This window comes from Chanodichthys erythropterus, chromosome 16, assembly GCF_024489055.1.
Source record: "Chanodichthys erythropterus isolate Z2021 chromosome 16, ASM2448905v1, whole genome shotgun sequence".
NCBI classification, from domain to species: Eukaryota; Metazoa; Chordata; class Actinopteri; order Cypriniformes; family Xenocyprididae; genus Chanodichthys; species Chanodichthys erythropterus.
This window is the reverse complement of record NC_090236.1, coordinates 4,981,862-5,004,796: the sequence shown is the minus strand read 5'-3', so window position 1 is coordinate 5,004,796 and position 22,935 is coordinate 4,981,862. Positions and strand designations below refer to the sequence as shown.

Sequence of the window (22,935 nt, the reverse complement as noted above, 5' to 3'; positions counted from 1 at the left end):
GGGAAAGTGGTAGCAGGTGCAGGTATACAGCCATGGGCATGAAGGTTGTGTGTGTGTGTGTGTGTATTTGTAAGGGGGTGGGAAGTGAGCTTCGGGTTACCCTGAGGCACAAGTGGGGGGAGAGAACAGGCTGTGTGTGTGTGTGTGTGTGTGTGTGTGTGTGTGTGTGTGTGTGTGTGTTATCAGGTGGAGAAAGGGGGTATGTTACCTCCAAAAAAAGCCACCAGTGTCTTCCACACGTGTGAGGGGAGAGTGGGAGAAATCTGGGCATCAGTTCATTATCAACGAACATGGGAAAAGGGGTGAGTGTGTCTTTCTGTGGTGCTTCATAAATTATTCTATCTGTCCTTTTCTCTTGCTAGCTTTTTTTCTTTCTCTCACAGATTGTTGTAAGTGTCGTGCACCCTTAAATAATGTATTGGTTTAGTATCACATGCATTTCTTATGAATACAGCAAGATTATGTAGGAATATGTTTGTGTCTGATATGTGAATTAGAATAGGAGATGTAGGGTAAATGTCACAAAGAAATGTAGGGGTGATATGTCACAACAAAATCAAAAGAAAAAATAAAATGTATAATTTGCATTAATAAAATAAAATAAATTATATAATAAATAAATAGGATTATTCACATTATGATCTTATTTTCATGACTATTAAGCTAATTTCCTCCCCAAATCCTTATTATTGTAATGCAAAAAAGTATAATTCTTAATATAGTATGACAAAAAAGTTGAAATCAGAAGGAATTAAATTCAGTTACAAATGATACCATGATGTTTACTTACAAGTATACTCTACAAATGTACTTTTAATAACAATATAAAAAATATATAATAATAATAAATATTTAACATATTTAATTTAATAACACATATAATTTGTAATTTAATAAATATAATATAATAAAAAATGCTCGTCACACTGCTGTAAAGAGAATGAAAGCTGTGATTTGAGGAAGGAGAATGAGTTTATAAGTGTCATAAAAATGTCACAATGCAAAAATTTTAATGGTTCTGAAAATAGGTTTGTTTTCTACATAATTTTTTTTCTAAATTTGTGGTGAAAAATATGACCTAACATTTCTTGACAGTTTTCGTGAGATTCGCTGTGGAAGCTGCATCTTATTTATAATGTTTGTGAAATAATAAGGTTTGTGATATCTGAAACGAGGTCAGAGTTAAGGTGTAATGAATGATCTTCCATCTGTACATGTGTCAGGCACTCACACACATACAGTCACAGCTGATTGAGAGTGACAGGACCAGGTGATTTCCATGACACCGTGTTCCTAGTGTGTCAGCACACAGCACACATTTCCTGCCAAAGACGAGCACACAGTACATTAGATGAACCGACATGCTCAAGCACACTCACGTGTTTGATAACACTGTCAAAGACCTGTCGTAGTTTCATATAGTTTTTCGTATGTAGGTTTAAAGACGTAACTATGACTGGGTTTATACAGAGCAAGAGTTCAGGGTAAAAATTATGGTTCATTTATGAATGTTCAGCTGACTAATTAACAAATATGTGCCAGCATGATGTGAATACCCTTAGGAAAGAAAAATTCTCTAATGAAATCACTTATTTATAGTGTACTTGTTTCCATTAGATAGCAATATGTATAAATTATTTCTAAAATCTGTATTTCTTCACCAAATGTGTGTGTATATCCAGTGTTGGGTGTAATTAATATAAATACTGTAATTTAATTATTTCTCCCTTAAAAAATTGTACAGTAATTAATTTTTCTGTAATTTAATTAGTTACTTCTTATGTAATTGCATAAAGGATTAGTTCACTTTAAAATGAAAATGACCCCAAGCTTTACTCACTCTCAAGCCATCCTAGATGTATACGGCTTTCTTCTTTCTGATGAACACAATCAGCGTTATATTAATAAATATCCTGACGCATCCAAGCTTTATAATGGCAGTGAATTGCACCAATGAGTATGAAGCTCAAGAAAGTGTATCCATCGGCTCCAGAGGTTAATAAAGGCCTTCTGAAGCAAAGTGATATGTTTGTGTTGATGAATGAACAGAACATGTAGCCTCCCATCCAATAAATCACATTAATCTTTGTGATTTGTTACTTTTGATATGAAGCAAAGTCTCAGATTTCAAATCACATCCATCTTATTATGAAATTAAAAAAATAAATACAGTTTTGGCGCTGTTAAATGTGGCGAGTTAAAGGGTTAGTTCACCCAAAAATGAAAATTCTGTCATTTATTACTCACCCTCATCGCGTTCCACACCCGTAAGACCTTCGTTAGTCTTCGGAACACAAATTAAGATATTTAAATTGAAATCCGATGGCTCCGTGAGGCCTCCATAGGGAGCAATGGACACTTCCTCTCTCAAGATCCATAAAGGTACTAAAAACATATTTAATTCAGTTCATGTGAGTACAGTGGTTCAATATTAATATTATAAAGCGATGAGAATATTTTTGGAGCGCCAAAAACAAAATAATGACTTATTTAGTGATGGCCGATTTCAAAACAATGCTTCAGGAAGATTCAGAGCGTTATAAATCAGTGTATCGAATCTGGTGTTCGGGGCACCAAAGTCACGTGATTTCAGCCGTTGGCAGTTTGACACGCGATCTGAATCATGATTCGATACACTGATTCATTTGTGCTCCGAATCTTCCTGAAGCAGTGTTTTGAAATCGGCCATCACTAAATAATTTGTTATTTTGTTTTTTTGGCGCTCCAAAAAATATTCTCGTCGCTTTATAATATTAATACTGAACCACTGTACTCACATGAACCGATTTAAATATGTTTTTAGTATGGATCTTGAGAGAGGAAGTGTCATTGCTCCCTATGAAGGCCTCGTGGAGCCATCGGATTTCAACTAATATCTTATTTTGTGTTCCGAAGATTAACGAAGGTTTTACGGGTGTGGAACGGCATGAGGGTAAGTAATAAATGACAGAATTTTCATTTTTGGGTGAACTAACCCTTTAAAGAGAAGCGGCAGCACGGAGCGCATGTGAACTTATCCTCTCCGCTTTAATACCAGTTACAGCGTGAAATAAACATGAATAAACATCTGAAGGTATGTTAAAATATACAGTACAACTTACTGAAATCCGTATCATGTCTCGTGTAATAGCTCAATCAGTATTTCAATCTCGAAAGACGTCAATAAAACAGCTTGTAAACAATGTCACGTAACGTCACATTTACCTCAGAAAAACATAGGCTATTCAGTGACCATAAACTCATTAGTCAGCTAGAAAAATTAACTTTAGAAAATATTCTGATAAATATAGCCATGCACCGTTACATATTTATTATAATTTTTAATGTTAATATTTAATGCATGTTTGAATAAATCCGTTATGACAGTCACAATTTAAATGTTTATATTTAAAAAAAACGAATTGGAGTAGAAATATGATTATGTAGGCTAATTGTAAACTTTATTTATTATAAAAAACATTGAGTGTAGTTTAAATGTTTGTAAGTTCAATTTTAACCTTCAATATTATAGTAATACCAACTGACTCCCATGTGTAGTTTATAGCATTAGTTGAGAGATTTTTTTCCTCTAGAAAATGTGCCATGCATCTGATATACATCCAAAAATAATCGATATTGAATCGAATCATAACCATGTGAACAGAAATTGAATCGAATCGTGAAAATTGTGTCAATACCCAACCCCAAAAATATGAATATGAAATATGAACGCCTTCCATATTCAACTTACGAAAAAAGTGTAACTGACGTATCGTCAGTAGGCTAATGCTTTTTTTAATCATTTGAATAAGTATAATTTGACGTAGCATAAGCGTTTTGAACTGTGAGAGTTTTACACTTTCTTCGTAAGTTGAATACGGAAGGCAGTCTGGCGTAATTAACTTTATAACATGTTTAATATGGATATTTTTCTTACACAAATGCATCGCTTCCCATCAAAATTTAATGTTCCAACTAATGTTAAAATTTATGTTTTTAATGTAACCTTCTTCCTTTAAACACTTTAACACACTGGTCAGTTCAATTTATGCAATGGTATATTGTTTATTTGAAAGAAATAAAAGTGCAGTTTCATGTCTATCCTTGTATTGTTCAACTGGTTGACGTTGATATGGGATTTAGAAAGTAATTAGTAATAAGTAATCCAATACATTTTAGAGAGAGTAATTAGTACAGTAGCCTAATCTAATTGCACCGGTTAAGATGTATTTAGTAATTAGTAATTAATTACTTTTGTTTAGAAAAACTGTAATGCATATGTAACCTTTGGGATTTTTGAGAGAAGTCTCTTATGCTTAACGAGTCTATATTTATTTGATCAAAAATACAGTAAAAAACAAAATTTGAATTAGCCTGCTTATTTTATAGATTTATTTTTTAATATATTTTAAAATAAAATTTATTCCTGTAATGACAAAGCTGAATTTTCAGCATCATTACTTCAATCTTCAGTGTCACATGATCCTTCAGAAATCATTCTAATATGCTAATTTGATGCTCAAGAAACATTTCTTGTTATTATTATTATCATCAGTGTTGATATGAATTATTATTATAAATCTATTAATCTATTACTATAGAATCTCTTAATCTATTAATCTATAAATCTGTTTTTACATTTAAGGAATGATAAATGAATGAAGCATAACTGAGAAATCTCAAAATCTATGAAAGTGCATTCTCTGAGTACTATAATTTATTCTCTGGGTAATATTCCTTTCCTTCCGCTCTCTCTCTCTGTGTCTCAGTACGGACATGAAAGGAGCCCTGAGGCTACTCCAATGGGAGGAAAGAGAAAGAAGAAAGATAAAGATTTAGATGAGTTGAAGAAAGAGGTGTCACTGGTAAGAAGTTATTATTTTGTATTCAGGCATACATGAAAAAAGGGAGAGAGTGTGAGCAAGCAGGTGAGAGACTATAAGAGAATAATTTAAAAATCAAACAATGAAATTGTCTCTAAAAGAATGTGATACATTTTGATGTTTCAACTAATTGGCAAACATGAAATGTTGTATTATATCTGATGCTCTTGTGCGTGTTTCTACAGGATGATCATAAGCTGTCTCTCGATGAGCTCAGCACTCGTTATGGAGTTGACCTTGCCAGAGTGAGTCATCTTAACATTCACCCTCGACATTTGCAATAATGAATCGGATATTTTTCAGATCGTGATGACATTTTACCCACCGGCACATTCAAGCAGCATATCCACAACCAGCTAAACAAGGCTTTGGAATATATAGCAAGATATTATTTAGTAATATCAATAGGGAAAAACAGCTTTAGCTAAATAAATTTTGAGCCATTTTTTTGGAAATTTTAGATAGCATTTATCCAATTTCTGGAGCTTGCCTTTTGAACCAGCGTAGTTTTCTTGTTTAAGCTTGTCGTAGCTGATCTAGCAAGTATCCACACATTGTTTTCCTGTTTTCTGTGTAAGCGCCTTGAAAAGCTCACTTTAAATTTGCTGTATAACTAATTATTATATAAACTAGTTAACATTGACTGCATTTCACTTTAAAAGCATTATATGACTGCAATTCCCAAAAGCATTGTAAGCCCAAGTAGATCCCAGAAAACAATTCTCTACAATTGACTTGGACATACAATGCTTTTGGGAAAAGCTGCCCTGGTCTCTAAGCCTGACCTGCTGACATGTGTCTAAAACCACCATACTGGTGGCCACCTAAGTTAAGTAAACCAATTTACTGGTTTAAGCTGTATTTTTAGTAGTGAGTTGCTGCAGGGAATCTTGAATAGAAGTTTGTCTCTATCCCACCAGGGTCTGACCCATAAGAGAGCGATGGAAATTCTGGCCCGCGACGGTCCAAATGCACTGACCCCGCCACCCACCACACCAGAGTGGGTGAAGTTCTGTAAGCAGCTGTTCGGCGGATTCTCCATCCTGCTCTGGATCGGTGCCATCCTCTGCTTTCTTGCCTACAGTATTCAGGCGGCCACCGAGGATGAGCCTGTCAATGACAATGTGAGTGCACTTAATATCCAGCCAATGGGAATAAAAGGGCTTATCCAACTTATTTTTAAATAGGCATGTGCAGCCATTTGTAAATCGGTTATGTCTGGCTTCTGGTGTTGTTCGCTTCCAGTTATTTTTATCTGTATAAAACAGCTTGATATGATGCTTGATGTTGCAAACTAATGGTGCAGGTATGATGTCAGAATAATTTGCTGCTGATTCCTTCGAGATTTTCCTATGGGATTTTTCAATTCATGAGTAAAATAAAGCTTGGGGTAAACATAACTTGACAATACTTTGTTGTTTTGTTCTACATACACTGCACGCACTCACACCCCAAGTTGTCTTATGTAGTTATTATAAAAAAACGTACATTTTTAAAAATAAACACAACTGCTTCAAAATTTGCTTTTTCGCTATGGGTGTTGTGTAATTTACATTGTACAACAAAATTTTACACACAAATCGAAAAAAAACCATTACAAAACCCTATAGGAAAATCTCGAAGGAACCAGCAGCGAATTAGTCTTTTGGGTTCTGACGTCAAACCTGCACCACTCTATTTCTTACCGCATTATTTGAATGTATTGTCGTAATTATACACACACTGGTTTGTAGTGCAAATTGTTTTACCATTTACTGCACTGTTTTTCTTCTAGTTATTTACCCACTCTACAGTCTATTTACAGCTGTAAAAAAAAAATAAACAAATTTACATGGTAAAATACCGTTTTCCATTGAAACCGTAATATACCATAAAAACAGTTAATTCTGGGTAATTTTATTTGTCGTTTTCGAGAAAGAAGCATATAGGTTACTTTCTCGAAAAACGACAAATAAAATGACCCAGAATTAATTGTTTTTATGGTATATTACTGTTTCAATGGAAAATCAATGGAAAAAACTGTAAATTTGTTTTGTTTTTTTGTTTTGTTTTTTTGCAGCATTTTTTTTTAGAGTGATATATAATGTATAATGAAACTGAAGTCTTGCACATTCACAAAAAATAGCTTACTTCCACGTTGCAAAATAAGGTGGATGAAGCAGCCAATAAGACTGAAAGTTGTTGTGAGAGGCATGGCCTGTTCCAGACACAGTGACTTTTGTTCCTGTAAGAGGCACATGTTTAAATCTGGTGCAGGTTTAAATCTGGGAATTTGTCTAAATGTTATTTGAGCTTATTGTTGGTGACACGCTATAGTAACTTTGTGTATTTCAAAACATTTCCCAACTAGTTGAAGAATTAATTAATATTTAAAAATTACACTTACACATTGCACAAATCCGAATGAAGCCTCATTATGAAGAGATGGTGGTAACACTTAATACAATTTTTAAAATAATATAATTCATAATAAGTAGTGAAAGTACCCATGTTTATCTCTAATACCTGTGCAAGGTCCTTTTTTTATTTTTACATATCTCTTCTAAGTTTTCTAAAATCCGTTTTTAAGCTGATTAAAACAAGGAATCACAAAAATTAGTTAAATTGGCCTCACTCCACTAGAGGGGAATTAAAACCTGCAGTTTACATTTTTGGTGACTGTGGTGGATAAATTGTGTCCCATATCCAGTATGATGAATGAGTCCCAGTTTGTAGACTGAGCTCCCAGCTGCTTGTGGGACAGTTTAGGGTCAGCGATAAATGAAAATGTGAAGTTAAGGATCATTTAACTGTGTTTGCACTTTTACACCATGATTTTTGCACGTTTCCCATTCTAAACTGTTTTGTTTTAGGGTTATGAAAAGGTGTGTATATGTTTAAAATGGTCTGACTCTGCTGTTTTTTTTTTGCAGTGTTTAAGTCTATTGTTCATTTAAAGATGGTTAAAATATGGTAACTTCTGTTACTGGTGGGCATATCTCTATATTGAAACTCCCTGAGAAACCTTTGCAAAGAGTGAGATGGTGACAGTTTTCATATATTGATCACTAAATTTGCCAAGTGCATTTCAGAGTAAAGACCCCAGACTATAAAAAATAATTCAGGCAACCTGTTACCACAGCTTAAAAAAATGCATGGTTGTGAGTTAAAAATTATAATTTATTGTTTTAATTAACCCTTTTAAGTTGCAAACATTATGTTGACATAATAATGTTGATCATTACATCAACTTGATGTGACCTGTAATTTATAATAATGCTTAGCATGGGACTAGATAAGGAAAATAAATGTTGAAATTAAGTGTTGATTTATTTGTTTTTAGTGAAGGCAAAGACCTGTTAGTGTTTAATGCTGTTATGTTTGACATTTAAAAGTGTTTCTGTAATGAAGTTTTGTAAATTAGTAGATACATGAAGCTAAACACAACACTGACTCTATAAGCGATGTTATACATGTTAAATAAGTGTGTTAGCATGTAAATGTTAGCATGTGCTATGATAGCTGTTGATTTGAACTGAAATAAATAAGATTGTTCAAGGACTACAACTCTGGTATTTGGAGCAACTTAATTATTTAGAGTTAGCAACTTTATTTAATTATTTAATTATTAAGTTTCTCTAACTCAATGTAGCTTGTTGGTTGAACGCAAATTCACTCAAAGTTGTCATAATTCAAAAAAACTGATGCAAACTGAGCCAACACATTATTTTTTAGAGTGCAGAAATGGCAGCATAAATTAAACAAACTGATATCTGTTCATAAGACTGTCTGCTTGTATGGTTTGTTTTTTATCTATAGCATATGGAAAAAGAGTGGTAGACTCTTGGCTTAAACGTTATTGGTAATAGTTTTGAACCCCCTGACCCTTGACCTGTTTCCATCTCTCTATTACAGCTGTATCTGGGTGTGGTTCTATCTGCTGTGGTCATCATAACCGGCTGCTTCTCATATTATCAAGAAGCCAAAAGCTCCCGGATCATGGACTCTTTCAAAAACATGGTGCCTCAGGTCAGTGTGATAAGAGTAGGAGATTGCTTTGGATAAAAATGTCTGCAAAAAGAATGCATGTAAATGAAAATAATACCAAATCCCAAACGGAAACCATTATGAGCAATATTTTATATAATTTACATAAATCCATGTAAATCCCTTTTAACATTGAAAAGCTCAATGTATGATTTATATAAATGTATGTAAATCCTTCTTAACTTATGAAAGGAACCACATGCCATCCCACCACCCCATCTTTCAGAGTTTGCTTTGTTGGCATGTTGGTTACAATATTTTCACAGTTTATACAGTACAAGAATAGGCAATACAGGAAAAAAAAAAAAAGGAAGTAAAGCAAAGAAACATATAGCAAATATTAAAGATAGGGCACGATAAAGGCAACAATTTTTTTTCTTACTTTTGCAAAAGTTCTTTCTTGTTTTTACACAATCATTAAGCCAAATAACAAACTGAGACAAAAAATGTAATTAAATTTAGTAATTAAAAATAAAAGTTTTTAATTGAATGCAGTATAAAAGGTAAAATAAAAGACAGCACAATAGACTGGTAATCAATATGGTAGAAAAACCACACATAGGTGCCCAAAACACGCACACACACACACACACACACACACACACACACACACAAATGCCAATAATTGATAGTGTAAGTTGCATACGGTATTGCAAACTCTGTTCTGATATACTTGCTGCTAGAGGCCTCTACCTAAACAAATTGTTTTTCTGCATCATAATGTTTGAGGAACTTTGCAATTGACTTTCTTTCAGCAAGCTCTGGTGATCCGTGAAGGGGAGAAATTTCAGATTAATGCAGAGGAAGTAGTTCAGGGAGACCTGGTGGAGATCAAGGGTGGAGACAGAATCCCAGCAGACCTTCGTATCGTCTCTTCCAGTGGCTGCAAGGTAGAGAGAGGGCGAGTGATGTTAATGGAAATATCTCAGATCTCTTTGTTTATCAGCCTATAGCCTTAGTGAGAAGCCTGAAATCAGATTGAAAACATCATGTCTGCCTTTCTTAGGTGGATAACTCATCTCTAACTGGAGAGTCAGAACCTCAGACACGTTCCCCAGAGTTCACTCATGAAAACCCCCTAGAGACCAGAAACATCAGCTTCTTCTCCACCAACTGTGTGGAAGGTCAGATCTTCATTCATTATTTATTCATTCATACATCCATTCATTCATTTGCTAAAATTGTCATTATTGTGTTTGTTTGTTCATTCATTTTTCATGACCTACTCATTTATTCATTCCTTTCTGCGTTTATTCACTCAGGCATTATTATTTGATTTAATCACTTGTTCATTCATTTGTTTATTCCTCACACACATTCAATTTTTGATTATTTCATAACATTTTTGATTAATTAATTCACATTAATTGGTTAATTTGTGTCTATGTTCAGGTACAGCCCACGGCATAGTGATCAATACAGGTGATCATACAGTGATGGGCCGCATTGCGACTTTGGCGTCCGGTCTGGAGGTGGGTCAGACACCCATCAACATGGAGATCGAGCACTTCATTCAAATCATCACAGGCGTGGCCATCTTCCTGGGCGTGTCATTCTTCATCCTGTCCCTCATTTTGGGCTACTCTTGGTTGGAAGCCGTCATCTTTCTTATCGGCATCATTGTTGCCAACGTCCCTGAGGGACTGCTGGCTACTGTCACGGTGAGCCACATATATTGTAATATTCATATGAACTGCCGTTCCAAGGTTTGGGGTCAGACATGTAAATGCTACAAAAGATTTCTATTTCAAACAAATGCTGTTCTTTTGATCTTTCTACTCATCAAAGAATCTTGGAAAAATGCATCACAGTTTCCACAGAAATATTTTTGAAGCACAGCTATTTTCAGCATGGATAATAATAAGAAATGTTTCTTGAGCAGCAAATCAGCACATTTTTTATGATTTCTGAAGGATCATAAGGCATAAAGACCATAAAACATTGTCATCTTGTAGACCTTCTCCTTTAACTCCATCCAATCTCTCTCAGGTTTGTTTGACTCTGACTGCTAAGCGTATGGCTCGCAAAAACTGTCTGGTGAAGAATCTAGAAGCCGTGGAGACTCTGGGTTCCACCTCCACCATCTGCTCGGATAAAACTGGAACCCTCACTCAGAACCGAATGACTGTAGCTCACATGTGGTTTGACAACCAGATCCACGAGGCTGACACCACCGAGGACCAATCAGGTTAGCATGCTTTGAGGTCCACAGACCAAACAAGTGAACATTGTTAGGTGACATTGGGTTTTAAAAATGCTCCAAAATGACAAAAAAACACCAAATTCGTACAATTTATTTAAAGTCATTGTTCACTGAAAAACTTCAGCTCTAGCTTTTATTAGCATTTTTAATGAGAGTATGCTAGTGATTCCCAATTTGTGAACTAATCATTTTTTTTTTTAAGTCGGATCTTGTCAATGAATCAGTTAATGTAGTTCATAAAACCAGTGTGAATGATTAGTTCATGAATTGGACTGAGTTTGGTTCTAGAGTTCAAATTCCCAAATCAATCCAGTTCAGGAGATGAAGAATTTCAGTGAATAACAACTTCATATTCAGTATGTTCTTCACATAGATCTGTTGCAAATATGATTTGACTGGTTGTGTCAGCACCCACAGCATATTCACTTTCAGTATAGGCAGAAAGAAATGCTTTTGATGAAAACTTGCCTGAGCGTAGGACCCAATGTAAAAATCTTCATTTCTGAATGAAGGACATTGTGTCCTTGAGCAAGGCACTTATAATAATGTACCATAATACGTTAGGCATAACGTCCCTGTAATTAGCATACGTATAGGTCACTTTAGATTAAAAGTATTTGCTAAATGGCAGTGTTTTTGATATCTTGAACATTTAAAGGGAAAATTCTCCTCTTGATCTGTTCATATATCTGTTTGAGCACGCTTTAACAAATCTTTTCTTTCCCCTGTGTTTCTCTGTGTGTGTAGGGTCTTGCTTTGATAAAAGTTCTCCCACTTGGTTCTCTCTGTCTCGAGTGGCAGGGCTTTGTAACCGTGCTGTCTTCAAACCTGGACAAGAGGAAGTTCCTGTGCGCAAGGTAACACACACCACATACACAACCATTCAGTGGTGTCATAAAGCAAGGTAAAGACACAATAAAGACTTACAAAAGATTTCTACAATTTCTCAATATTACTGTTTTTACTGTATTTTTGATCAAATAAATGCAGTCTTGCTGAGCAAAGACTACTTTCAAAAACATAAAAAAAACGTACCATCCCCAAACTTTTCAAAAATAGTGTAAGTTGAAGATATTCTGTGTAACACTTATATGCTAAACACAAATATTAATCCTAAATAAGATAAGGGATTGTGCTCTGTTGTTTGATTTTTGACAGTGAATTTCTGTGTTCGCAGAGGGACACAGCAGGTGACGCGTCAGAGTCTGCTCTGTTGAAGTGTGTCGAGCTCTCATCTGGGAGTGTTCAGACTCTCAGAGAAAACAACCGTAAAGTGTCAGAAATCCCATTCAACTCAACTAACAAATACCAGGTTCACCTACAGGAAACACACACCCAAAGCTGTAAAGATCATATAGAAACAAATCATGTCGATGTCATACAGATATTGATTGAAGTAATAAATAATCCCCATCTCTGTCTCTCTCAGCTGTCTATTCACGAGATAGAGGAGAGTCCCACTGGACACCTGCTGGTGATGAAAGGAGCTCCAGAGAGGATTCTGGACAGGTAATCAATACCAGACATTGATACAGTGATACAAATAAGATGAATCAATAGCTGTGTTAATAATGAGACAACATAATTTTTATTGATTTATAACAGCTTAAATATTCATCATGAATCAATAGTTGCATCTAATATCTGTGATTATCGCAGTGTTGTTATAGTTAACCATTAAAACATCCTGCAAGTTCCATAGTTTAAAACGTCTTCCTCATTATAAACAAAGCATTTATTTGCAAGCTTCAAAAATGGCTCGTTTGGATATTGTAGGATTTGTGACATCACACGGGCAAATGTATTTGCATATGACTGCCTCCAGAGCAAGACACTGATGAATATGAAATAGACACTGATGTAGAATATAGAATAGACACTGATGAAGTTATACATCATCACACCATAGGCCCCGCCCACTGGCTTTCAGTCACTTATTGGCTGACATTTGCCTACACCAGATGCAAGCATCACCGTGTAATGTAAATGATTAAATAGTGCTTTGTCTTTAAATGATGGTTTTATATGGATAATTTTAACACTTAGTTGCGTTCAATAGAGGGTATGCATAGACATCACTTTCCCACCGGAACGCGCTCCCTCAGCTGGACTGAGTGACAAAAGAACCCGCTGCATGACTGGATTTGATAGGGGAAACTGCGAAAACACGAGTAAAACAAACGATTACACTAAAGGTTGGACTCGAAAGTGTTCCTTATGACATGTCAAAGAAATCTAATTAATGGATATTGACATGCAGCCAGGAGTCGTGTTTCCTGACATCTATATGTGCCTGATTTCAAAGCCGGGGAAATACACAAAGCAAATTGGCCTGTGAATGCTTTATATAAATACAATATAGGTAGGTCTAAACTGGAGTGATCACTTATATCAATTTTATATATTTCATCATATCATCCAGCCCTAAAACTTGTATAGTTTTTGTCAGTGTTTATTTAAAAACACCCAATTATGCAGAATATAAGATGATAAATATTTAATTGATGAGTTGTCAACACAATATATAACAATACAATATAAAGGGTATGATTTTACCCCAAAATCCAACATTTTGACACAAAATGATAACTGCAAAACATGTTTCTCTGCTGGAGTACAGCTGTTTCTGTGAACTGCAGTGACCTATTTGCTTCTTTGTTTCTGTAGCTTTCAGCATTCTGTAAAAAAAAAATACCTCAGATTTTGTGTCAAAGCTATTTGTACAGTCTTTCCCATTTTGGAAGTGTTTTGTTTGTTTTTTGCAGCATTCACACTGAAAACCAATGCTGCCACTCAGTCTTTTGCCACTCAGTTGGCGTAACCGTGGTGACATCGGTCGACGGTGACGTCATGTGAATACCCTCTATAGCGAGTGTGTGTTGATACTACATTTGACTTCAGCCAATCACAACAGTAGCCTTTTACTGACAAGACTTAAAAAATTATAATTTCAGAGATACTGTCAAAATAAAGGTAGAAAATAATAGTATATTTGTTTTTGTTGTTGTTATTTTTCGTTTTGTGCAAAAACTTTATTAACATTATAAGTTAACCTCATGGAACATATAAAATAACATAAATAAATATAAAATAATTAATAAAATAAAATAGAAATATTTATATAAATGTAAGTTGTAATGTAATGTTTATTGGAGTGTAATGTATAATGTGTGAAATTTTGTGATTCTAAATTGTATCGTGTGCATCAAGTGTATGTTGATGTTTATTGGATGTTGATTTCAGACTTGTCTGAAGTATCATATCATATATCCTGACCCCTGTAAATATAATTTCATTGATTTTTACTGTATTTATTGATGATACATCATAAAACTTATTTTTGACTACTAGCTGCTATTATTGTTGATCCATCAAAATTTCATAGCTGTGATTAATATCTGTGATTATTGACAGTCATTTTCATCTTTAATCAGTAGCTGTGAATATTGGTTGATTGTTCATCCAGGTGCAGTTCCATAATGATCAACGGACAGGAACTCCCAATGGACGATGACTGGAGGGATGCTTTTCAGGGAGCGTATATGGAGCTGGGTGGACTAGGCGAGAGAGTTCTGGGCAAGTCCTCAACTTCTTTCCTTAACTTCCTTCCTTAACTTCCTTCCTTCCTGTTTTAATTCTCTACCCTCTCTCTCTTTCAGGATTCTGCCACCTGTTCCTCTCTCCCTCACAGTTTCCGAGGGGGTTTGCGTTTGATAGTGAAGAAGTGAATTTCCCGGTCAACCAGCTCTGTTTCCTTGGATTAATCTCCATGATCGATCCGCCCCGAGCCGCAGTGCCAGATGCTGTAGGCAAATGCCGCTCTGCTGGCATTAAGGTATCCATTTTTAAGTTCCATTCATTCATCTACAGCATTTTGTGTCCAAGGTCAAAAGTGACTGAAATACATTTTTACAGGTTATCATGGTAACGGGTGATCATCCGATAACTGCCAAAGCCATTGCTAAAGGCGTCGGCATCATCTCTGAGGGCAACGAGACTGTGGAGGATATCGCTGAAAGACTTAATATACCACTGAGCCAAGTCAATCCACGGTTTGTGTGTTGAGTGTTTGTTTGAGAGTCTGGGTGCATATGTGTGTGTAAACTAAATCTGAATGGGTTTTTATCTGCTTTTATTGCTTCTTCACAGATAACGAAAATGGGCACTGTTCTGTGTGTGTGTGTGTGTGTGTGCGTTTCAGAGACGCTAAGGCCTGTGTGATTCATGGTTCAGACTTGAAGGACATGAGCGCTGAGTATCTGGATGATATTCTGAGGAACCACACAGAGATTGTGTTTGCTCGCACTTCACCTCAACAAAAACTCATCATTGTAGAGGGCTGCCAGAGACAGGTGTGTGTGTGTGTGTGTGTGTGAATGTTAAAATATCATACACTAGCGGTCCTATACAATAAATCTCACCAAATGCAAGCTAGACTCGAAATATCAGACCTCTGAATGTTTTATATTTACATTAATCTTAACAGATGCGTCTTAAAGGTGCCATTTGAAATTTTGTAATCCTTTAACATGAGTGTACACTTAAAAGATTAGTTCACTTTCAAATTAAAATTTCCTGATAATTTACTCACCCCCATGTCATCCAAGATGTCCATGTCTTTCTTTCTTCTTTCAAAAAGAAATTAAGGTTTTTGATGAAACATTCCAGGATTTTTCTCCATATAGTGGACTTCAATGGTCTCCAAACGGTTTCATTGCAGCTTCAAAGAGCTTTAAACAATCCCAGACAAGGAATAAGGGTCTTATCTAGCAAAACGATCTGTCATTTTCTAAAAAAAAAAAAAAAAAAAAAAAAAAAAATGGAGGGCAGTAATACACTTAGCAGCGTCTACACTGCCGGAATTCAAATACATAAGAAGAAGAGAGCTAGTTCAAGAAGAGCATTTATGGTTAAAACGTATATACTTTTTAATTTTTTTTTTTTTTTTAGAAAATGAGCGATGGTTTCTCTAGAAAAGACCCTTATTCCCCATCTGGGATCATGTAGCACGCTTTGAAGCTGCACTGAAACTGTAATTTTGACCTTCAACCATTTTGAGGCCATTAAAGTCCACTATAAGAGAATAATCCTGGAATGTTTTCATCAAAAACCTTAATTTCTTTTCGACTGAAGAAAGTAAGACATGGACATCTTGGATGACATGGGGGTGAGTAAATTATCAGGAAATTTTTATTTGAAAGTCAACTAATCCTTGAATATCTTCATTCAGCCTGCCTGACAGACTTTTTGACTCTAACTCTGATTGGCTGACTGGTCTTTTTCTCTGATTCTGATTGGCTGGCTCTGGCTGCAGGGTGCTATAGTGGCTGTCACAGGTGATGGGGTGAATGACTCTCCTGCTCTGAAGAAGGCTGACATTGGTGTTGCCATGGGAATCTCGGGCTCAGATGTTTCCAAGCAAGCGGCTGACATGATCCTGCTGGACGACAACTTTGCCTCAATTGTTACGGGAGTGGAAGAGGGTAAGAAAGAAGGAATATTAAGCATTAGTATCTCTAATGTTTTGAATTTCTGAAGTGCTTTATTGGCCTGACTGTTTTACACAATCATTAATGTAAACATTAAATTATTAAATTAAATTAAATCAAAACTGTTTTAGGTCGTCTGATCTTTGATAACCTGAAGAAGTCAATTGCTTACACGCTAACCAGTAACATCCCGGAGATCACACCCTTCCTGCTTTTCATCATCGCCAGTGTGCCTCTGCCCCTGGGCACCGTCACCATCCTCTGCATTGACCTTGGCACTGACATGGTGAGATATGCACACTCACACATGTGTGCATTCATTCAGTCTTACTTCCAATTCCTGTCAAGTGTGATACTAACCTGAGGCACCAGACACCAGACCATCTCAAAGACCTACACACACACACACACACATGAGCATCTTTGTCATCACTGTCATAATTTTCTCTCTCTCTCTCTCTCTCTCTCTTTCTCAGGTCCCTGCAATCTCTCTAGCTTACGAATCTGCAGAGAGTGACATTATGAAGCGTCAGCCCCGAAACCCCAAAACTGACAATCTGGTGAATGAGAGACTCATCAGCATGGCTTACGGACAAATCGGTCAGCCTCAAGTGCACTTGCACACAGATATCTGCAAACGCACACACATGGCCTTTATAAATCAATTATTGTAAACTTTGTAGTCTGTGAAGAATTTATTTGTGCTAACAAATGAACCTCAGATGTGATCATGCACCTATTATTTGATGTGTCACTGGGCTCACTTTGTGCCCTAGGCAAGATAAGACAGACCAAAGAAAAGTTCTTACTTTTATGTGTAATATAGGATACTGTAGTTTTAGGGTAGTTTCTTCTTTGTTGTAGGTGCGAGCATATTTTTACCCTCAATAATCAACTTATTTCTTTAAAGAAATAAATAGTTTTTGCATCATTAGTGTAATTGAAAAACCACTTTTGAAATCTGAGGGGGGTGAATATGACTCATGCTTCTGATTAATATTGTGAATAAAATACATTTTCTTGCTCTGCTGGGATAAAAGTAATTACATGTGTTTGTGTACTTGTGTTTATCTGTTTATCTTTTGTGTGTGTTTAGGTATGATACAGGCACTGGGAGGATTCTTCACCTATTTTGTGATCATGGCTGAGAACGGTTTTCTGCCTAGAACACTGCTGGGAATCCGACTGGATTGGGATGATCGTGCAGTTAATGACCTGGAGGACACTTATGGACAGCAATGGGTGAACGCAGATTTTTAACAAATATTAATACAGATTTTTAAAATGTTTTTGAAAGAAATCTCTTCTTCTCACCAAGGTTGCATTCCTGTGATGGCAAAGCTGAATATTCAGCATGTTTCAGCAATTCTTCAGTATCACATGATCCTTCAGAAATCATTCTAATATGCTGATTTAAAAGTATTAATTTATTCTTTAAAAATATTAATTTCTTTAAAATATACATTAAAAAAATAAAAACAATCACACAGGTTTATGTGATTAAAGGATTAGTTCACTTTTAAATAAACTTTTGCTGATAATTTACTCACCCCCATGTCATCCAAGATGTCCATGTCTTTCTTTCTTCAGTCGAAAAAAAAAATTAAGGTTTTTGATGAAAACATTCCAGGATTTTTCTCCTAATAATGGACTTCAATAGGCACCAAACGGTTCAAGGTCCAAATGACAGTTTCAGTGCCGCTTCAAAGGGCTTTAAACGATACCAGACAATGAATAAGGGTTTTATCTAGCGAAACGCTCAGTCATTTAAAAAAAATAATAAAAAAGTTTAAATTTTATAAGCACAAATGCTCACCTTGCTCTGTTCTGTGATGCGTGTTCGTGACGGCACGTAATACACAATTACGTTGAAAAGGTCACGCTTGACGTAGGTGGAAGTACCGAGTCAGTGTTTACAAGTTGAACGTGCAAATTAAGTCAAACGCCGTTTACAAAAAAAAGGTAAAACAACTAATGGTTTATCCATCCTGTGTTGTCACTGCCATCAGACTGTCATACCCTTCTCCATCATGGGGTCGCACAACGGACGCGAAGCTCAGCGTCGTCTCTGACAGCTCACAGGTATCGCACACCGGCCGCGCACATTATATACACGTGAGCTCAATTTTGAATCAACTCCTGATATAAGAGCTGCGCAATGGGAGTGTTTTACGTCAACAGGGAAACGTAACATATGCCTATGCTTTTTTATGCTTTAAGGCTACGTTTATTATACATTTTTAGACTTTATTCTAGCTGTTAAACTAAAAGTGTAAAACAGGCACTGAATGTCACCGCCGGTGTACATACACTCATAGAAAACAATGCGTTTGAATTTTAAAGACGTGGCGCGGGGCTGAGCTTCGCATCCGGTGTGCGACCCCCTTAAAACGCCTTTGCTCAGTAACGGTGGAAATCCATTTTGGCTGGTAATGCAGCTAGATGGAAACAGGGACTCACCGACTGATTCTAATGGCGGGATTGAAATGGTCCAGTCGTGGCAGCATTGAGATTCTTCCTCTGTTGGCAATGGTTGGCATTTGCCCACCTGTGCACCACCACATCTCGTTAGATCTTCGTCTGCCCGATGCTTGAGAGGTGTGTGTCGCCGCGTCTTCCATCCGTGTGTAGTCTCTTCCATCTGCCTAATTTCTTCCTCTGTGCAACGTTATTTCGGTTCAAAAAGGTAGGGCAAGGAGAAAAACTCATCTTTTCCTCGAAGTTCAAAATCATCTGACATTGTTGTTATACCTTTTTTTTTTTTGTAAACGGCATTTGACTTAGTATTTGCACAATCAACTTGTAAACACCGACTCCGTACTTCCACCTACGTCAAGCGTGACCTTTTCAACGTAATTGCGTATTACGTGACGTCACGAACGCGCATCACAGAACAGAGCAAGGCGAGCATTTGGGCTTATAAAATTTAAACTTTTTTATTGTATTTTTTTTAATGACCAATCGTTTCGCTAGATAAGACCCTTGTTTATCGTTTGGTATCGTTTAAAGCCCTTTGAAGCTGCACTGAAACTGTCATTTGGACCTTGAAACGTCTGGTGCCCATTGAAGCCCATTATAAGGAGAAAAATCCTGGAATGTTTTCATCAAAAACCTTAATTTTTTTTTTTCGACTGAAGAAAGAAAGACATGGACATCTTGGATGACAGGAAAGTATCAGGAAAGTTTATTTAAAAGTGAACTAATCCTTTAAGTGCAATTAATCATGCAGTTAATTTTGATACATTTGTATAAAATAAAATAAATTTACACACCAAATTCCTAAATTAATGTAAAAACAACATAAAGGAAGAACCTTTTAAAGGATTAGTTCACTTCAGAATTAAAATTTCCTGATAATTTACTCACCCCCATGTCATCCAAGATGTTTATGTCTTTCTTTCTTCAGTCAAAAAGAAATTAAGGTTTTTGAGGAAAACATTCCAGGATTTTTCTCCATACAGTGGACTTCAACAGGGTTCAACAGGTTGAAGCTCCAGATTGCAGTTTCAGTGCAGCTTCAAAGGGCTCACGATCTTAGCCGAGGAATAAAATATATATATATATATATATATATATATATATATATATATATATATATATATATATATATATATATATATATTTTTTTTTTTTTTTTTTTTTTAACCACAAATTCTCTTCTTGTGTATTGTGAAATCCTTTTAAATTTGTGATAATTGTGCACTGATAAGTGACAACACAAACTACAAAAACATATTTTATTATATAAACAGTTTATACGTAGAAAAATCTTAAGTTTTCAATTCATCAAAATAGCCACCATTAGCAGCTATCTGACCTAAACTGGGTTCTAATTGGTTCATTGTATTATAAACTTAATTTGCAATCAATTGTTGAAGGTATTAAGGTGTGCTGACCCAAAAATCTTTTACAAACCTGGGCCAAGTTTAAACCAGGTATCACAGCTGGCAAAGGGGCATGTCTGACTTTGACATGTGTGTGTGTGTATATATATATATATATATATATATATATATATATATATATATATATATATATATATTATATTTATTTATTTATTTTATTTTTTTTTATTGACCAATTGTTTCACTAGATAAGACCCTTATTACTAGTCTGGGATCACGTAGAACACTTTGAAGCTGCACTGAAACTGCAATTTGTATCTTCAACCCGTTGAACCCTGCTGAAGTCCACTATATAGTGAAAAATCCTGGAATGTTTTCCTCAAAAACCATAATTTCTTTTTGACTGAAGAAAGCAATACATGAACATCTTGGATGACATGGGGGTGAGTAAATTATCAAGAAATTTTAATTCTGAAGTGAACCAATCCTTTATAATAATAGTTTAATGCCATAATTTACCATTAAAATATTTAATTTGTAAGCCATAGATTTTAACATATAACAAGCCTAAATTATTGGACTTTTTTATATTATTTTAATAATCACAATTACAGAACATGATCAATTATATAAAATAAAAGTGCAGATTGTTTACACGCGTTATATTTAAAATGTGTGTATTTCATCATGTATCTATTTAAATATGTATGTTTCAGACTTATGAGCAGCGTAAGGTCATCGAATTCACCTGTCACACCTCGTTCTTCGTCAGCATAGTCGTGGTGCAGTGGGCTGACCTCGTCATCTGCAAGACGCGCAGAAACTCCGTCTTCCAACAGGGAATGAAGTCAGTGTGTGTGTGTGTGTGAGTGAGTGCATTTAGGAGTGTGATATTTGCATACATCTCTGTTAAATGCTATTCTCCGACCTGTGCTCTTATAGGAATAGGATTCTCATTTTCGGATTGTTTGCTGAGACGGCTCTAGCGGCCTTCCTGTCCTACTGCCCCGGTATGGACGTTGCCCTGAGGATGTACCCACTCAAGTAAGAGACACACACACACACACACACACACACACACACACACACACACTTGTACTCCAAGCTTTTTTTTTTTTTTTTTTTTTGCTCCTCCTTTCCTCACCTTTTCTTTTCTCCTTTTCCTATTTCTTTTGCAGGATTATGTGGTGGTTCTGTGCTTTCCCGTACAGTCTGCTAATCTTTGTGTATGATGAGATCCGTAAATTAATCCTGCGCAGGAATCCGGGAGGTGAGCACAGATGTTTACAAAGAACATTTCTGAGAACTTTCATAATAACCCATATTTGTAACCCAAATTTGTTCTCAAGTGAATGCACTATTTCTATACTTTGTTGTCTCCTTGTTTAAATTATGTATTCTGTAGGAATACTAGGCCAATAAAAACTCTATTTATGAATAAAACCTTACTACATAAACTGATGAATATTACATACGGTGCAGCAAATGTTTGCCAATATTACTATTTAAATTCAAGGTTCAAGAAATAATAATGCAGAATTACAGAGAATCTGTTGAGCATAGTAATTGAATCTTTGTGAATAGAGCTTTATTCTGCTTTTTTTTTTAACTCAGTTAATTAATTTAGCTCTTTCTGTCTTTTATTTTTAGGCTGGGTGGAAAAAGAGACCTACTATTAACAGGAATATGCAATCTTTGTGCATGACTGTTGGTGTGTCTGTGTGTAAAAGAAATAAAGAAAGGTAATGAGACAAATGAAGAATCAGACAATCATGTGACATTTATCATGTAAGACTGAATGTGTGTGTCTGTGTGTGCATATGTGGGTGTGTGTACATGCACTTGGCATAATCTGTTTACATGATGTATCCTGAATACCGTATCATTAACCTCAATAATTTGATGATTTAATAGCCAGCTAGGGTTCAGGATCATTAAATTTCTACTGAATTGATTTTTTGCTGTGAATTTATAACTTTTAGGCTGGTTATAGGCTTTCTTTTTAGAGTTAATTGACTTTGTTGTCACTTGTGTTTGAAATATAGTACATACATGATTCAAATAATTCATTTAATGTACTAACTTCATGATTTTGTTGGTGCTAATTTAATGCAAATGTATTAGAATTGTACTATAATAATGCTTTAATTATACTTCTATGATTCTATTTGAATACTTGTAAGAAATATAAAAAATACAATTTGACAAAAAATTGTGTGAATATCTGTAGATGTTTGACTTTTGTTTTGTAATATAATTCACTGTGCAACTCGAACATGAAATAAAAAATGGTTGAATAAAACTTTATTCTTGACTATTATTATTAAAACCTTCTATAAATATAAACGAGAATGCAAATTAAAGGGGACCTATAATGCCCCTTATCACAAGAAAATCTCTGGTGTCCCCAGAACGTGTCTGTGAAGTTTCAGCTTTTTGCCCCTATTTGGTTGTGAGCAAAAATACGCCGTTTTTTTGTGTCCCTTTAAAGGTGCCATCGAATTAAAAAT

The 22,935-nt window shown here is 35.5% G+C and overlaps 1 protein-coding gene across 4 annotated transcripts; it reads left to right on the top strand.

The window, feature by feature from the left end:
- The first annotated feature begins 234 nt into the window (after positions 1-234).
- On the top strand, positions 235-22,239 carry atp1a2a (ATPase Na+/K+ transporting subunit alpha 2a). Of its 4 annotated transcripts, XM_067363372.1 has the most exons (25): positions 235-302; positions 4,749-4,844; positions 5,048-5,107; positions 5,783-5,986; positions 8,757-8,870; positions 9,644-9,778; positions 9,895-10,012; positions 10,281-10,549; positions 10,878-11,076; positions 11,839-11,948; positions 12,269-12,403; positions 12,521-12,600; positions 13,857-13,943; positions 14,558-14,667; positions 14,751-14,926; positions 15,007-15,143; positions 15,293-15,443; positions 16,406-16,574; positions 16,712-16,866; positions 17,057-17,180; positions 17,677-17,822; positions 21,142-21,272; positions 21,368-21,469; positions 21,604-21,695; positions 22,076-22,239. In XM_067363372.1, the coding sequence occupies exons 1-25, from the start codon at positions 291-293 to the stop codon at positions 22,102-22,104; spliced, it is 3,141 nt and encodes a 1,046-aa protein (XP_067219473.1). In that variant the 5' UTR covers positions 235-290; the 3' UTR covers positions 22,105-22,239. The 4 variants fall into 4 exon arrangements, with proteins under 4 accessions (XP_067219473.1, XP_067219474.1, XP_067219476.1 ...); XM_067363373.1 differs by lacking the exon at positions 13,857-13,943 and having other exon boundaries at positions 242-302; XM_067363375.1 differs by lacking the exons at positions 235-302; positions 4,749-4,844; positions 5,048-5,107; ... (7 more) ...; positions 12,269-12,403; positions 12,521-12,600 and having other exon boundaries at positions 13,875-13,963.
- Positions 22,240-22,935: the final 696 nt, after the last annotated feature.

Bases quoted from the DNA above. Each gene is read 5' to 3' on its own strand.
- atp1a2a (XM_067363372.1), top strand. The intron at 15,444-16,405 runs GTGTGTGTGTGT...CTCTGGCTGCAG, and splicing joins TAGAGGGCTGCCAGAGACAG to GGTGCTATAGTGGCTGTCAC. The intron at 17,823-21,141 runs GTGAACGCAGAT...TGTATGTTTCAG, and splicing joins ACACTTATGGACAGCAATGG to ACTTATGAGCAGCGTAAGGT.